Source organism: Lepus europaeus, chromosome 16 (genome assembly GCF_033115175.1).
Source record: "Lepus europaeus isolate LE1 chromosome 16, mLepTim1.pri, whole genome shotgun sequence".
In the NCBI taxonomy this organism is placed as follows: domain Eukaryota; kingdom Metazoa; phylum Chordata; class Mammalia; order Lagomorpha; family Leporidae; genus Lepus; species Lepus europaeus.
Window position 1 is genome coordinate 45,715,076 of NC_084842.1, and position 17,398 is coordinate 45,732,473.

The 17,398-nt window shown below is 45.0% G+C and overlaps 2 protein-coding genes across 2 annotated transcripts in view; one reads left to right on the top strand and one right to left on the bottom strand.

Moving 5' to 3' along the window:
• ADAM2 (ADAM metallopeptidase domain 2) overlaps window positions 1-10,256 on the top strand; it is an 80,314-nt gene extending 70,058 nt beyond the window's left edge. The window contains exons 19-20 of the mRNA XM_062213292.1: window positions 7,143-7,305; window positions 10,184-10,256. Coding sequence (XP_062069276.1) covers window positions 7,143-7,305; window positions 10,184-10,217 — 197 coding nt within the window. The 3' untranslated portion in view covers window positions 10,218-10,256. The remainder of the gene's footprint in view (window positions 1-7,142; window positions 7,306-10,183) is intronic.
• A 2,520-nt stretch (window positions 10,257-12,776) lies between these two features.
• Window positions 12,777-13,916, bottom strand: LOC133775303 (bifunctional epoxide hydrolase 2-like). Its single transcript, XM_062213537.1, has 2 exons — window positions 13,479-13,916; window positions 12,777-12,999 (listed from the first exon to the last, which is right to left on the bottom strand). The coding sequence occupies exons 1-2, from the start codon at window positions 13,602-13,604 to the stop codon at window positions 12,868-12,870; spliced, it is 258 nt and encodes an 85-aa protein (XP_062069521.1). The 5' UTR covers window positions 13,605-13,916; the 3' UTR covers window positions 12,777-12,867.
• Between the last annotated feature and the right edge of the window lie 3,482 nt (window positions 13,917-17,398).

Sequence of the window (17,398 nt, forward strand, 5' to 3'; positions counted from 1 at the left end):
TTTGAATGCCAATTTATATTTACATTCTGTATTGACATCGCATAATAAACCACACATGTGTCTATTACTCCAGAGAGTAAATATAGCATATGTAATATATGTTATCTATAAGATATATCTGTCAGAGAGCCATGGCAGGAAAAACGGAGCTCACTTTAGCCCTTCAAACAGAAAGAATTCAGCATAAGGCATCAAGTAACATTTGATGGCAGAGATGAAAATCTAATCAGAGAATGACTTGACAACCTTAGTATTACCAATGGTAGGAGTAGGCCAGAGCTGTGGCCTAGTGAGTAAAGCTGTCACCTGTGGTGCCAGCATCTCATATGGGCACTGGTTCAAGTCCCGGCTGTTCCACTTCCCATCTAACTCTCTGCCATGGCCTGAGAAAGCAGTGGAAGATGGCCCAAGTCCTTGGACCCTTGCACCCACATGGGAGACATGGAAGAAGATTCAGATCAGCCCAGCTCCAGCCATTAAAACATGGCTGGGGAGTGAAAACATCAGATGGAAGACCTCTCTCTCTCTCTCTCTCTCTCTCTCTGTAACTCTGCCTTTCAAATAAATAAATTTAAAAAAAAAAGATAGGAAACTACTACCACTTTTTAGGGTTATAGGGACAATAAACGGAGGATTTAGAACCAGAGGCTAAGCTAGCTAGCTTGGCATGTAACTGTGATCAGGGCTGAATAGCCAGATATGGACCACAAGGAGAGGTATATCCCAGCATGGAGCCGCGCTGTGGAGGGTACACAGCCACTGCTGGAGGTGCTGAGGGGTGGGGGAAATACCGTGGCTATCTCAATTGATTAAACACAGCTAGAAGATAGCCGATCAAAGGACTTGGGGATGTAGCTCCCTGCGGATGGATTTCAGGACGATCCAGCAGTTCAGCAGTGCATCCAACAACACTTAGAGCAGCGAGTTTTCTTTTATACAGAAACTTAAATTTATAGACAGAGCTATTTTTCCAGATTTTGAGCCAAAGTAATGCTTAGTATTTTCACATTCATTATGATATGTGGAAATACTATATAGTAATAGGTTGGAAAGTTTGAAACATTATTTTTAAAATGCAATGTCCTAGGGGACTTCAAAGAGTTTGTGGAAAATTGAATTAAAAACAAGTTAATTTTTGGTGAAAAAAAAATATTTTTTTTTTTTGACAGGCAGAGTGGACAGTGAGAGAGAGACAGAGAGAAAGGTCTTCCTTTTTTTTTTTTTTTTTTTTTTTGACAGGCAGAGTGGACAGTGAGAGAGAGAGACAGAGAGAAAGGTCTTCCTTTTGCCGTTGGTTCACTCTCCAATGGCCGCCGCGGCTGGCGCGCTGCGGCCGGCACACCGCGCTGATCCGAAGCCTGGAGTCAGGTGCTTCTCCTGGTCTCCCATGGGGTGCAGGGCCCAAGCACTTGGGCCATCCTCCACTGCACTCCCTGGCCACAGCAGAGAGCTGGCCTGGAAGAGGGGCAACCGGGATAGAATCCGGCGCCCCGACTGGGACTAGAACCCAGTGTGCCGGCGCCGCAAGGCGGAGGATTAGCCTAGTGAGCCGCGGCGCCGGCCAAAGGTCTTCCTTTTGCCATTGGTTCACCCTCCAATGGCCGCCGCGGTAGCGCGCTGCGGCCAGCGCACCACGCTGTTCCGATGGCAGGAGCCAGGTGCTTCTCCTGGTCTCCCATGGGGTGCAGAGCCCAAGCACTTGGGCCATCCTCCACTGCACTCCCTGGCCACAGCAGAGAGCTGGCCTGGAAGAGGGGCAACCGGGACAGGATCGGTGCCCCGACCGGGACTAGAACCCGGTGTGCCGGCGCCGCAAGGCGGAGGATTAGCCTGTTGAGCCACGGCGCCGGCCTGAAAAAATATTTTTGAAATCTATACATAGTTTTTTTTTTTTCATTTTCCATAAATTTTTTTGGAGACCCCCTGATATTATCAAGCAACTTCCAATCTAGTAAAAGCAATTAACTTAACTATGGCTTGTAGTCAAGTTGAGTGCAATTAATTTCTCCTGGCCATGTGCACAAATACCATTTCCCTAATGAGCAATGGATCCTACTGGATCAAGCTGGACTTAGAGGTGTGATGGATCAAATAAAATGTGCAGAACTGACATTCTAGGGTTCCCGTGGTCTTACTGCAAATTCTAACTGGGTCTTTTATTCTTTTTCTTTTGAAGGTGGGGGTGGTGGCGGTGGTGATGGAATACTTACTCTTAGACCTCTCATTCCTGGAACAACTCATTCTGTTAAATACCAAGTGCAATGTATTAAATTTGACTACACTGAGACACAAAAATTCCCTCTCCCAATTAAATCCCTCCCCAAATTCATGACCCACACAATCGTGAGCTAAATTGAATAATATTTTTAAGCTACAAAGCTTTACTTTCCTACACTGCAATATATAATAGAAAAAATTTAGTAACCAGTGTGGTGTATTTCTCTAATAAGAATCTGAAACATTCAGCATTAACTTTGGACTTGAGCGGTGCATGAAAAGCCATAGGCCTGCAGGAGACTGTTGGAGATGTTAGTGTTGGAGATGTTAGTGCATGTGGACATTGTCTTGGGAAAACAGTTGCTGAGCAGTTCCAGGATAGTTTAAAAGCACGTGATTAGAAAGCCAAGTGCTTACTATCAAGTGATACATAGCTCTGTCCACTGCTGCCTACACAGCTGTGGAAAACAGAACTCAAGCTTCTGGTTGGTGAGAAGTCGAATACAAAGCAAGTATAAAAGAGCTTGTATTTCTTTTCTGAAAATACTAATAATTATTCCTGGTTTCTCCCAGCAAAAATAAATAAATGGATAAAATAAATAGCTAAAGGCCAGATTTGAAATTTGAGTAATAAAATTTAATACCAGATAAAAATTAAGTCAAACATTTGACTATACAGCCCTCTGTCCAAAATGTAGGAGAACCTAAGTTGATTTCTCCCGGAGACCTTTCCATCTATACAGAGTATTTTGTGAAGAGGCCTCTAAGTCCTCCAACAACAAGGCTACAGAGGATGTTAGGTAGATCATTTCACATCAGTCCCACCAGGTCCAACATAAGGGTTTATGTCAAAAAGCTTTGCAAGTGTGGTCTTTGTTTAAATGAGTGCATCTTATTTGACATACAAACATTCCCATTTTAAAGGAACTATGTCACCTCAAACTGAAAGTGATCGAGTTGACTGGGCACATGCTCTTTGGTGTCCAGTCAGCTATGAGTGTGACATGGGTTAATAAAGCTACTCACTATAAAAAGTGCTATTTCTCAAGGGAAAGGAATTATAAACCCTAGTGTAGAACTAAGAAACCAGGGGCCAGCGCTGTGGCACAGCGGGTTAAAGCCCTGGCCTGAAGCACCGGCATCCCATATGGGCACTGGCTCCAGTCCCGGCTGCTTCTCTTCCGATCCAGCTCTCTGGAAGAAGCTCCTGGCTCTTGGCTTCGCATCAGCGCAGCTCTGGCCGTTGCAGCCAACTGGGGAGTGAACCAGCCAATGGAAGACCTCTCTCTCTCTCTCTCTCTCTCTCTCTCTCTCTCTCTCTTTCTCTGCCTCTCCTCTCTCTGTGTAACTCTGACTTGATAGCTAGGAAAAAACAATCACAACAAAAATAAATTAACCAAAGTTTTGCAAGGAAGAAACTCCATGTTAGGTCTTGGCGTTGGAGAAAGCCCTATCGACTCTTTGTATGAGGAAAACAGCCTGAATGCCAAATTCAGACTAGGAGATTAACAAAGGAAAAAAAATAGTATCTTTTCATGAATGTAGATATAAAAACCAATGAAATATTAACTCATGGTATGTAGCTATCTTTACAAGGGCTTTGCATAAAGTACATGGGAAATGCATATTGTGGAAAAACTATGTGGATTTCAAAAATTTTTGCTATTTTCCATGAACTTGTTGAGGTACTCATATTAAAAGAATAATAGTCCAGGGGCCGGCGCCGTGGTGCACTACGTTAATCCTCCACCTGCGGCGCTGGCATTACGTATGGGCGCCGGGTTCTAGTCCCCGTTACGGCGCCGGATTCAGTCCCAGTTGTTCCTCTTCCAGTCCAGCTCTTTTCTGTAGCCTGGGATAGCAGTGGACAATGGTCCAGGTGCTTGGGGACCTGCACCCATATGGGAGACCAGGAGGAAGCTCCTGGCTCCTGACTTTGGATCAGCACAGTTCCAGCTGTTGCGGCCATTTGGGAAGTGAACCAATGGAAGGAAGACCTTTCTTTCTTTCTCTCTCACTGTAATTCTGTCAAATAAATAAAATCTTAAAAAAAAAAAAAGACTAGTTCAGATTCATTGGGGTTTATCTCATGAATGCAGGACTGTTTCTCATTTGAAAAATCAATTCATGCAATTTACCATTAGGTGCAAAATAAAACTTGATACAGTTGTCTCATCTGCTACAGAAAATCATTTGACAAAATTTAAAGCTTATTTATGGGGGCTGGTGCTGTGGCACAGCGGGTTAAGTCCTGGTCCGAAATGCTGGCTTCCCATGTGGACGCTGGTTCTAGTCCCAGCGGCTGCTCTTCCCATCCAGCTCTCTGTTATGGCCTGGGAAAGCAGTAGAAGATGGCCCAAGTCCTTGGGTTCCTGCATGTGGGAGACCCAGAAGAAGCTCCTGGCTCCTGGCTTCAGATCGACACAGCTCCGGCCATTGCGGACATCTGGGGAGTGAGCCAGCAGATGGAAGATCTCTCTCTGTAACTCTGTCTTTCAAATAAATAAAATAAATCTTTAAAAAAATCTTATTTATGAATTGTAAAAAAAAAACCCAGCAAATTACTGAGAGAAGACAATTTTCCAGTCTGATAAAGAACAGCAACAAAACAGTTACACTAATATATCTTATGATAATGTGCGTTTAGTTTTTCATAAAATTGGGAGCAATGCTACTAAGTCTTCACTCGCCTTGTCTATTCAACGTTTTATTGTCAAGTCCTAGCCAGTGTATTAAGGAAACAACAAAAAATAACGGACATACAGGTGGAAAAGGATGAAATGAGACTGCCTATGTACACAGATGATAGGATCAATTGCTTAGAAAATACTAAGAAATCTACATTTCCTTGACAGTAACACTTGTAGACGCAATAAATAACTTTTTTAAAATGTTATTTTACCAAACTTTTATTTGGGAAAAAATTTCAAACTTACAAAAAAGTTGCAACAGACACAACACTGCAGAGAGCACCCAGATACCCTTTATCCGGATCTAGCTCTCATGAAGCTCTAACTCATCTGATTTGGCATTTGCTAGCTTTCTATGTGTCTTGATTTTTTAAAATTTTGTATTAATATAAAGAGAATAGATTTCACGCCTCCCATAGGTACAGTTCTAAGAAGACAGCCACACTTCCCTCACTGCCCTCCCCTCCTGCAATCCCCCTTCCTCCCCTCTCTTCCTTAGTCTTTGTGAAGACATAATTTTAATCAACTCTATGTTCACAGACTTAATTCACCACTAATTATGATATTCAAAAAGCTTTGATAGGGCAGCAGAAATAATCAACATAGAAAAATAGTTGTATTATTATATAACAGCAATAGTGAATATAAACAACCTAAAATTAATGCTGTCTACACTATTATCAAAACATAAAATACTAACAATAAGTTTAACGAAAGATGTGCAAAATCTTTACACTGAAAACTAAAAAGGGCAAATAGGTATAACATATTGAAATAAATGTAGAAAAACATACCATGTCCACCTACTGAAAGGCTCATTACTGCTAAGGTCTTAGTTCTTACCAAAATAAATCTGGAATTAAATTAATCTATGAAACAGGTTTTTATTATGTAATCTATCTTATACATCAATTGCAATTACAATTTTAGATTTCTGTAATTTCTTTTTTTAAATTTTTTTTTTATTTTTGACAGACAGAGTGAACAGTGAGAGAGAGAGAGAGACAGAGAGAAAGGTCTTCCTTTTTGCCATTGGTTCACCCTCCAATGGCCGCCGCAGCTGGCGCACTGCGGCCGGCGCACCGCGCTGATCCGAAGGCAGGAGCCAGGTGCTTCTGGTCTCTCATGTGGGTGCAGGGCCCGAGCACTTGGGCCATCCTCCACTGCACTCCTGGGCCACAGCAGAGAGCTGGCCTGGAAGAGGGGCAACCGGGACAGAATCCAGTGCCCCGACCGGGACTAGAACCTGGTGTGCCGGCTACGCTAGGCAGAGGATTAGCCTGTTGAGCCATGGCGCCGGCCAGATTTCTGTAATTTCAACTCATTGATTTAAGACATACCTACCATAATAACATGCATATTTTTTAGAAATTGACAATCTGATTCTGAACTGTATACAAAAGCCATAGAAGGGCCAGGTAATCCTGAAAATAAAAGAAAAATATGACTCAGTCTATCTTATATTAACTATATTACCTTATATTTACTCAATCATTTCATATAAAGTATAGTATAGCTTCAGTATATATTTGCATTCATTAATCAAGACCATGTGGCCCTGGAAAAGTATAGATGCACAAATATAACAGCAGAATGAAATAGAGAGTTCAGAAATATGGGCATTAAAGTATAGCTAATCTTTTGTTCAGTAAATCTATAAAGATGATTGAAAGGTAAAGAAAAATAAATTCAAAAAATTGTGAAAATACAACTGGATATTCACAGAAGATCAAATGAGCCTCAAAATCCCAATATAAGTAGTAATTAATAGGAGATTGAACACAAATCTAAATGTAGATGCTAAAACTGTAGCTATTCTAGAAGGTAACATGGAAAAGCAGCAATTTCTTAGGTAAAACATATATTAATGCAATTAGAGCAGACGATCTGTACTGAATCAAACCGCTGCTTATTGTATGTATAGTGTTTCTTATGAAAATTAAAATGTTAAGAAAAAACTCAGGGTGTGTGGGGTTTACACTGTAATTGTTTTCACCTCTATTGTCAGTCCTGGAAAGAGACTATCAAGAATAGAAAGTTCTCTCAATTAAAAAACCAGAGATTTGACTATTATTGTAAGAGTTAGAAGACAGTTAACTACTTCATATAAAAACATGTTAATTATAAAATTGTTAAATAGTTGAAAATTTTTATTCTGATAGTCAAGTAAGGAAATATTTTTACTACCATGTTCCTGATGAGTGCTTTCTAATCACGGGTGTTTCTCTCTCCTAGGTAGGCGTTACATGGAGGATGTTTACCAAACTGCCAAACCTACAAGATGGCCATTTTTCTTACTCATTCCCTTTTTCATTATTCTCGGTGTACTGATTGCTATACTGGTAAAAGTTCAATTCCAAAGAAAAAAATGGAAAACTGAGGACTATACCAGTGATGAGTATGTTGATTTCCTACTTAATATTCATGATTTATATAATTTATTGACATAGTAAGTTATTGATAACATCATGGTATGTAACTAAAAATAATTTAGATTTAATTTTTGTCTTTATATAGCATAATAATGATTAATATCATGAATAATCAATAGAATTGTTTTCAAAGGCCAGTTGTTTAAATTTTATAAAAGCTTGGAGTCCTTTAGGAGTAAAATTAAGTGGAAATCATTTTTAGTTAAATTTTTTATAAAGATTTATTTATTTATTTGAAAGTCAGAGTTATATGGAGAAAGGGGAGGCAGAGAGAGAGAAAAGTCTTCCATCCCCTAGTTCACTCCCCAAATGACTGCAATGGCCAGAGCTGAGCTGATCCAAAGCCAGGAGCCAGGAGCTTCTTCCAGGTCTCCCACGTGGGTGCAGGGGCCCAAGGACTAAGGCCATTTTCCACTGCTTTTCCAGGCCATAGCAGAGAGCTGGAAGGGAAGTGGAACAGCCGGGACTTGAACCAACACCCATGTGGGATGTGGGCACTGCAGGCGGCAATTTTTGCCGCTACACCACAGCACCAGCCCCTTTTAATTAAAAACTTATCTATATGGGGCTGGCACTGGGGCTCAGTAGGTTAATCCACCGCCTCCATCGTCAGCACTCTATGTGGGTGCCTGTTTGAGTCCCAGCTACTTCTAATCCAGATCCCTTGGCGGAGGAGGATGGTCCAAGAGCTTGTGCCCTTGTCACCCACATAGGAGACCTGGATGGAGTTCCACACTCTTGGCCATTTGGGGAGTGAACCAACAGATCAAAGACTCTCTCTCTCTCTCTCTCTCTCTCTCTCTCTCTCTCTCATTCTGCTTTTCAAATAAATAAATCTTTTTTAAAAATCTTTTTAAAAATGTATCTATATTCATTTATTATTTGATCTTTAACTTTCTATTAAGCATTACCTTTTTTTAAAAGATTTATTTATTTGAAAGTCAGAGTTACACAGAGGGAGAAGGAGAGGCAGAGAGAGAGAGAAAGGTCTTCCATCTACTGATTCAGTCCCCAATTGGCCACAACAGCCAGAGCTGTGCTGATCCTGTGCTGAAGCCAGGAGCTTCTTCCAGGTCTCCCACATGTGAACAGGGGCCCAAGAACTTGGGCCATCTTCCACTGCTTTCCCAGGCCATAGCAGAGAGCTAGATTGGAAGAGGATCAGCCAGGACTCGAACCAGCGCCCATATGGGATGCCAGCACTGCAGGCGGTGGCTTTACCCATTATGCCACAGTGCCGACCCCTAAGCATTACTTTTAATATTTACATATTTCTTTTTTTTTTTTTTTTTTTTATTTTTTTTTTTTTTATTTTTGACAGGCAGAGTGGACAGTGAGAGAGAGAGACAGAGAGAAAGGTCTTCCTTTTGCCGTTGGTTCACCCTCCAATGGCCGCCGCGGTAGCGCGCTGCGGCCGGCGCACCGCGCTGTTCCGATGGCAGGAGCCAGGGGCTTATCCTGGTCTCCCATGGGGTGCAGAGCCCAAACACTTGGGCTATCCTCCACTGCACTCCCTGGCCACAGCAGAGAGCTGGCCTGGAAGAGGGGCAACCGGGACAGGATCGGTGCCCCGACCGGGACTAGAACCCGGTGTGCCGGCGCCGCAAGGCGGAGGATTAGCCTGTTGAGCCACGGCGCCGGCCTACATATTTCAAAAAATTGCATGTACTATTTTAATGAAAGGTAACAGGGAAACCCAGGAAAATACTTAAGCTTCTTTTTTCACAGGTCCTTAAATCGAGATACAGGCAGTCAAAGGTAGAAAAGGTTAAAACGTAACATGTAATAATACTGAAGAAGCCACAGTACAGCCATAGGTAATCTACAGGGGAAAAAAATTATACTTGTGTATTAAAAACATAAATATCTGAAAATATGTTATAAGAATAAATAGATATTAAAATCAGTTTCTATATCTTCAGAGAAATTACTAAAAATAATTTCTGCCCCTGAGTTTTATACCTATGCTCTTCAATTTTACTTTAATTAAATGTTATTAGATTAATAAAACAATCTAAATAAAAAGGGTATATATCTCAGAGACACTGTTTCAGAAGTTAATATGAATTTCTGAAATAATATGCAGCATATAAAATACTTTAATTCTGCTAACTCTTCAAATATTAAATTGGTTTTCTTATATTGGATAACTTTATTGTGGCTGAAACTGATTTATCAAATATATTTGGGAAAAAAAGTAGCCAGTAAAATTAATGGAAATAAATAGAGCTAATAATAAATGATTTTTAAAAACCCTAAATATATTTAACCAATAGTATGATGAATGTGCAAATTCTCTCTGAGTTTATTTTCAGGCAATCTTATACCATTGTGCCTTTTTCTCATGTTTGGGTATGCGAAGAAATAGGGTGTTCATCTAATAACCATATTAGAGGTATCCTCCATCTTAGGGTTATGTTTTTTAAGAAAAAAAAGATTTATTTTATTTACTTGAAAGGTACAGTTACAGAGAGAGAGCAAGAGATGAAGGTAGAGAGAGAAAGAGAGGTCTTCTATTCACTGATTCACTCCTCAAATGGTTGCCACGGCTGGGGCTGGGCCAGACCAAAGCCAGTAGCCTAGAACATCTGAGTCTCCCAGGGTCCCAGGGTGCATTAGAAGGGAGCTGGATCAGAAGCGGAGCAGCTAGAACTTGAACCAATGCCGGCATCGCAGGCAATGGCTTAACCCACTGAGCCACAACGTTGGCCCCAAGATAAGTGCTAAAATGATTGCAGCCAGATCTCATGTGGAGATTCAGAATTATTTCAATGGACAGTTAGAGCAGAGTTTTGCAAATATTAAAAATATAATTTTAAGTAATTATTATTTTTATACACATAGGCAACTTGAAAGTGACAGTGAACTCAAAGAGTAGTCTGGACAACAGAGATTTCATGAAATCACAGAGAATCCCAGGTATTTTAAAGGAGTGAAGTGGGACAAGGGAAAGGGAGGATGGAGAATGTAATATATTAAAGATAAATAATATGATATATATGAAATAGTCATGCAGCTGTATGTGATTTAAAAATTGGAGAATATTTTTCAGTATTGTAGGTTATATTGTAAACATGGTAGCCAAAAAATCACATTGTAATTAAACTTTTCCTGCAGTGTTATCTTTTAAATTATTTTCTCTAATTAGGTTTAATCCTTTAACATGTGTGTATTCAAAATTTTGGCTAAAAACAAACTGCATGATAGATATCGACCTTATAACAAAGGTGTCGTCACTGCTATGTGTTGGATTAGCCACCATTTCGGCTTGTTTGGTCATACAGGTGACTTTTCTCCTTTATTCATTCTTCCAGAGTAATTATCTGTAATGGATGGAACAAGAGAAAAAGAAAAAGAACATGTATCACCTGATGCTCTGGGATTCAAGCTGCATAATATGTTTTAACCTGACCAGAAAATATAGCATATTGTATATGTATATATACATATATATATATAACTCCACATTTAACTCGCAAGAAATCTATGATTACAAGTTTTATATCACATAGTTCTTGTTTGTAAGGTTTTCTCACCACTATTTCTGTTAGCCAGTAGGCACTAATTCTGTTAGTAGGCACGACACAAGAAGGTTTATACTACAATAAAAAATGTGGTGCCATGATTCAAAGCCGCTGTTAGAATTTAAATTGCAATGGTACATTGTTATGTTGCAGTCTGATGGCCTGTAACCCATGAGAAGACAGTGAGTGATTCTGAGATCTGGACAAATTTCTCTACCACCTGCTGCTTACAAAGACACATTCGCGGAGCAGGAGTTTCGCCTGGCAGTTAAGGCGCCTGCGTCCTACAGAAGAGTTCTACCTGCGTTTGATGGCTCTGGCCCATAACTCCAGCTTCCCTGAGAGACTACAATGATGGCTCGAGTCACTGGGTTCCTGCCATTCAGAGGAGACACTTGGTTTGGGTTCCAGGCTCTTGATGTCAACCTGACACTGCCTGGGCCCTTGTAGGCATTTGGGGAATGAACCAGCAGATGGGAGCATTCTCTGTCTCTGTATCGGTCTCTCTGCTTTTCAAAGAAAAAAGAAAAATATGTACACTTTCACATATGCAAAGGTTCAAAGTAAAAGATAAAAAATATATACCATAAGAACCTTATTTAAAAAAAGAAAGCTGATAGAATACACAAGGAAAACATTTGTAGAGAATCTCTTTTTTAAAAAGATTTATTTTATTTGAAAAAGTTACAGAGAGAGGTAGAGACAGAGAGAGGTCTTCCAACTGCTGGTTCACTCCCCAAATGGCTACAATGGCCAGAGCTGCACTGATCTGAAGCCAGGAGCCAGGAGTTTCTTCTGGGTCTCCCACATGGGTGCAGAGGCCCAAGGACTTGGACCATCTTCTACTGCTTTCTCAGGCCATAGCAGAGAGCTGAATCGGAAGAGGAGCAGCCAGGACTAGAACCGGTGCCTATCTGGGATGCCGGCAAGACACAAGACAGTCCCAGGAAGGACATGCAGAGGGGCTGCTGGTGGTCCCCTGAGTGGCCAGGAGCCCTGGGCTGTGTCAGCAGGCTTCAAACACCACAGCCAGATGTGCTGGAAGTAATTACAGGGGGAGTGGCTCAGCCCAGGACGCCACCACTGTCAACCGCATCGCTGACGCAGGGGACCGGGATTCTGCCCACGCCTGGCTGCTCCACGTGTCTGCCTCAGTGCCCGGGGCTCTTCACTGGGGCCGGGGAATCCCTCGGACACTGAGAGAACACAGGAGTCTACACACCAGGAACACGCCCAGCAGCCCACATGTGGTCCCAGGGGGTTCCCGGGCGTCTCACACCATCCTTGATGAGACCCCCACTGGGTCCACGATGCTGGGTTAAGAATCTGGCCTACGAGTGGCCGTGTGACCCAGCAACTCTTCTGGGTGCAGGTGCCCCCAAGAACTGAACTCAGGGGTGCTGCAGCTCTGCTCACCACAGCCAAAAGGCAGAGGCAGCAGAAGGGCTCGGGGAGGGTGGACGGAGGGCAGAGTGTGGCTTACAGGTGCAGTGAAATAGTATTCAGCCTTGAAAAGGGAAATTATAGCAAATGCTGCAGTGTGGATGAACCCTGACGATACTACGCTAAGTGAAAGACGCCAGTTACAGAAGAACAAACACTGGAAGATTCCACTCCCATGAGGTACCTAGGAAGTCAAAGTCATAGAGAAAGAAATGAGAACAGTGGTTGAATTGCCAGGGGAGGGGAGGGAGAATTGAGGAATTACTGTCTAATGACCGGAGGCTCTCAGTTTTGTAAGATGCAAAACAAAGTTCTGGAGAAAACAAAGTTCTGGAGATGGACGGTTCCGTGTCCTGCATCCACAGCGATCAGTGGAGGATCCCTTGGGGCACGAGACTTGGGGTTCCCTTTGCTCATTCAGAGTGCGGGGGGAGCAGGGACACCTGTGGCCCCAAAGGTATCCACCAGGACACTGCAGGGGAGCAGGGGGTGCCGTGAGACCCCCTTGCAGGACTGCCCACTCTGACCTAGGGCAGGGAAAGCACAGAGAGGCTGGGGCACTCAGCCAGGAGAAGGCAGGGCCACCCAGGACCCCCGGGGCACGGCCAACCCACCGGGAGGGGCAGACGACTCTCCATAGCCCTTCATGTCCACAGCCAGGACCCGGTAGCCCGCCTGGGCCAGAGCAGGGATCTGGAAAAGAGACATCCAGGCGCACTGCGGTGTGCTCTCATTACTCCCTGGCTGATCTTCCCTCTGCCCCCTGCTCCTGTGAATGGCGACATATCTGGTGTCTCACCCTGGGACTGGAACGCCCTACCTGGATACGGCAGCCACTGGCAGTGGTGAGGTTGGTGCACTGCATAAAAGCCCCACCAAGCAGCACCTATCTAGCAAAATCCTTGCAGATTTCTATCCTCTACAAAGGTTTCCCAGCAGGTGGCGCAGAGCCTCTAGAAGCATCCCCCCTCCCCTACTCTGCAAAGGTCCCCTGGAGCCCAGCCCAGCCCCAGGTCTGCAGCCCTCTCCTGCCTGGTGTTGCTGAGGCTTTGCAGGCACTGCAGATGACGGCCCCTGTGAGGCCCCGGCTTCCGCGGCCCCAGGCTGGGCCACACCACCGCCTTCCCCTCCCCTCGCCCTGACTGGGCCGCACCTTCCACAGTTTCCCTTACCTGGTACCTCCAGGAGAACCAGCTCTCAGGAAACCCATGGCAGAGGCACACTGCAGGGCCTGAGCCCTGCTCCACAAAATACAGGCGCACCCCCGGCTGCGGGAGAGAGAGGGGAGCGGGCAGCATGAGGCCGACCAGAACCTGGCCCCACTTCTGCGGATCGCCGGCCACAGGCCGCTCTCGGGGGTTGATCGATCTGCCTTGCCCCAGCCTTCTCAGCTCAAGACCCCAGTGGTAGAGGAAGATGGCAGAGAGCAGACACTGGCCAAGCGGGGCCAAGAAACCAGGCGGTCTTCCCTGTGACCTAAGCCCGGAGAGATCGAGAGATTGGGAAAAAAAACAAAAGCACCTTCGCCTTTCTCTCTAAAATGCCTGGTGCTGTCAGTGTCTGGGCTGTGCCGATGTGTGCTCAGTGGTCTGAACTGGGGGCTGATTTGTGTGAGCGTTAATATCCATGGCAACCAGCCCAATACCGTGAGCCCCGCAGTAAAGGCTGCTCGCTGAGGAAAGATGAAGGAGGCAGGCTTTGGTGGGCGGGGCGCTGCCGGGGCTGCGTGGGTGCGGCGGAGACATGCGGAGCTCCTCAGTGGCTGTGTTCTCCTCTCTCCCTGGCGCAATGGTGGCATTTTCCAGACACGGCCTTCCTTCCTCACAGTTCCTGTGGCCATGTGAATGAGTCTGGCCAATGGCCTACTATGACAGAGAGGGCGAAGCAAATGAACTCAGTGTGTAATCCAAGGGCCCTGTTTCAGCGTGCCAGTGCAAATGCACGAGGATAGAATCACATGACAGAAATGCACCGGGGACCGTGCCTCTCGGTTATGTGTCAGACTGAGCTGAACAACTCCTTTATTCGAAAAAACATTGGGAGGGCACTCCACAGAGCCTTTCACGAGCTGCGATATGATTGGCAGAGTATGTGCTACATTTGTCTTAGCTTCCCATTGCTGCAACAAAATACATGAGGCTGGGCGCAGCGCTGTGGCATAGTGGGTTAAGCCACTGCTTGCAACGCCAGCATCCCATATGGGTGCTGGTTCAAGTACCTACTGCTCCACTTCTGATCCAGCTCCCTGCTAATTCACCTGAAAAAGCAGCAGAAGAGGGCCGAAGACCTTGGACTCCTTCACCCACGTGGGAGATCTGGATGGAGTTCTTGGCTTCTGGCTTTGGTCTGGCCCACCCCTGGCCATTGCAACTATTTGGGGAGTGAACCAGCAGATGGAACATTGATATCTCTCTCTCCCTCTCTCCTTTGTCTCTCCCTCTCTGTATATAACCCTGACTTTCAAATAAATAAATAAATCTTTTAAGAAAACAAAGCAAACAGGCTTATAGTAGCTCACATTTGGGAAGCTGAAGGTCCTAACAGCATAGTGCCAGCTCTCCTGAGGGTCTACCTGGCTGCATCGCATTATAGGGAGTGACAATGCCTGGAGCATGTATACACGCGGGACAGATCATATGGTGAGACAGGAAGCCAGAGTGATTCAAGGGTCAGCCTTGTTTATTTATAACGGGTACTATGTGAATTACATTAGTTCCTCTGGGCAGCAGTCCCAAGCACCTCCCATTAGGCTCTAACACTTTTTTTTTTGTTTTAAGATTTATTATTTATTTGAAAGGCAGAGTTAGAGACAGAGGCGGGGTGGTAGGGGAGTCCTCCGTCCACTGGTTCACTCTCCAAACGGGAGCAATGGCCGGAGCTGGGCATATCTGAAACCAGGATCCAGGAGCTTGAACCACCCTCTACTGCTTCCCCAGGCCATAGCAGAGAGCTGGATCAGAAGAGGAGCAGCTGGGACTCGAACCAGTGCCCCTATGGGATGCTGGTACTACAGGCATCGTCTATACCACTATGCTACAGCGCCAGCCCCTAGGCTCCAACTCTTAAGGGTTCTATGCCTCTCCTACCACCAGCCTGAGGCCCAGCTTCCAACGCATGAGCCTCTGAGGGGACACAGTGAAGCCACATCCAAACCGTAGCAATCATCTTCCCTTGAGCACTTAGCAAAGTTATCTTTCGATGCTAGGCTCTCTCTATTGAACATTGCTATGCTTCTGTCTGATCAAAGGCTGCTCTTGTACCTCTGTTCTCCCCTGGATCCTAACTAAAAGACTCCCTCACAGTGCTTCACATTTGATTCAGCGGAGACACTTAGCAAATGCATGTCCTTTCCCAACCTCTGGGCTGGTGTTGTGGCACAGTGGATTAAGTAGCCACTTTAAATGCTGTTATCCCTTATCGGAGTGCAGATTTGAATCCCGGCTGCTCCACTTCTAATCCAGCTCCCTGCTAAGGCACCTGGGAAAGCAGCAAAAGAATGTTCATCCAACCCATCCATTTTCCCTCAATGCACCTGAGTCTCCTGCGGCACAAAGAGGAGGATGTCATCAACACATGTGCACTGAACTCCACACGGAGAGGCTGTGGAACCTTCCCAGAGCCCATCACACACACTGAGCCCCACCCAAACTCTGCTCCGTTTGTGTATTTAATTAGGACACCACCCCCTACTCCATAATGGAGTCTGGGACTGGGATACTCACTCTCTCCTCAGATACTCAGCACATCTCTCCCCCACACCCCATCTTATAGAGAGCATTGCTCCTCATGGATTGCCCACACTCACACCTGAGTGTGTATTCACTTTAAACAAATCCTGCTGTTGCTTTTGGTCCTTATGTCTCAGCTTTAAATTCTTATGCAGGAGCACGATCCTGGAGTAAAACAACCAGGAAACATATGCCCACAGCGCTACTACCTCTTAACATCAGCGCAACTGTGGACCAAGCTCCTAAAACATGAATACCCAGAAGATACATTCAAACCATAGCCATCCCCTTTAATTTTCAGTGACATTAGTCACAAATGACTCTACAAACAGACTCAGGCGAGACTGGCATCGGAGCTCTGCTGATCCTTCCCAGGTGCTGGCACATCTTTGTATGTGCGGCTGGGGATGACAGACCAGGGCGGGGGGCACATTGGGTTCTCCTGCTTCCCTGAAATTGTGAAGTTGAGATGATGGGGGGAGGGGGCTGAGTGCTCACCCCTCTTGGTTCTCTGCTTGAGAAGGTGGTAGAATCCACCTCTCTTGTTGGTGTCAGCTCCTGGCCTCTAACTATGGACCTGGAATCTCTGATTCCTGGAATACCCTGCAGGAGGCCGAGTATGGGAGGCTTCTAGGTATCAACTCACAACCTACAAAGTTGTCTCTCAAAGACGTCCCCTGAACCAGGGGTTGTACATGTGATGGGGTCACCTGCTACCTTTGACAGGTTCCCACTTGGAGCAGCACCTCGAGTCAGCATCTCCTGGCCTGGGTGCACCCTTTGGACTCCCACGTGTCTGTCCTTTTCAGTGGGCGTACCCATTATGCCTCCATTTGTGGGCTCGGAATCCCAACGCCCAGTCACTTCTGGATAATTCCAGAGAGAATAAAAGATGTTTCCTCCACACTCTGAAGAGAGACAAATGGGTGGAATTCATTACTAAGGAACTTGGGAGCATCTCCCACATCTCTCACCTGGCCTCTGCCCCTGCTCCTCCTAAGAGGAACCATCTGCAGCAGGGATCACAGCCATCCCAGTTTCAATGCAAGGACTGACTCTTCTCTAACAATGATTTGCATTTATAAGGTGGCGCCCATCAAAGAGGAACTGCTGATTCAGGCAGTAGCCTGTCTTACTCAGGAAGACAGCAGAAACTTCCAGCAACATCTGGGAATCCCAGGGCTCTTCCCACACTCCTCACCACAGCCCGGTGTGTGGCAGCTGTGAGCTTCCTTCTGCTGAGTTGAATTGAATCAAAGTGTCCATCGTTAGTTTGAATTGGCATTGGTCTCGAAGGATGGAGATGATTTAGACGGTCTACTAGTTTGCTAGGGTTTCCAAAAACAAAAAAAGAACTGGTGGCT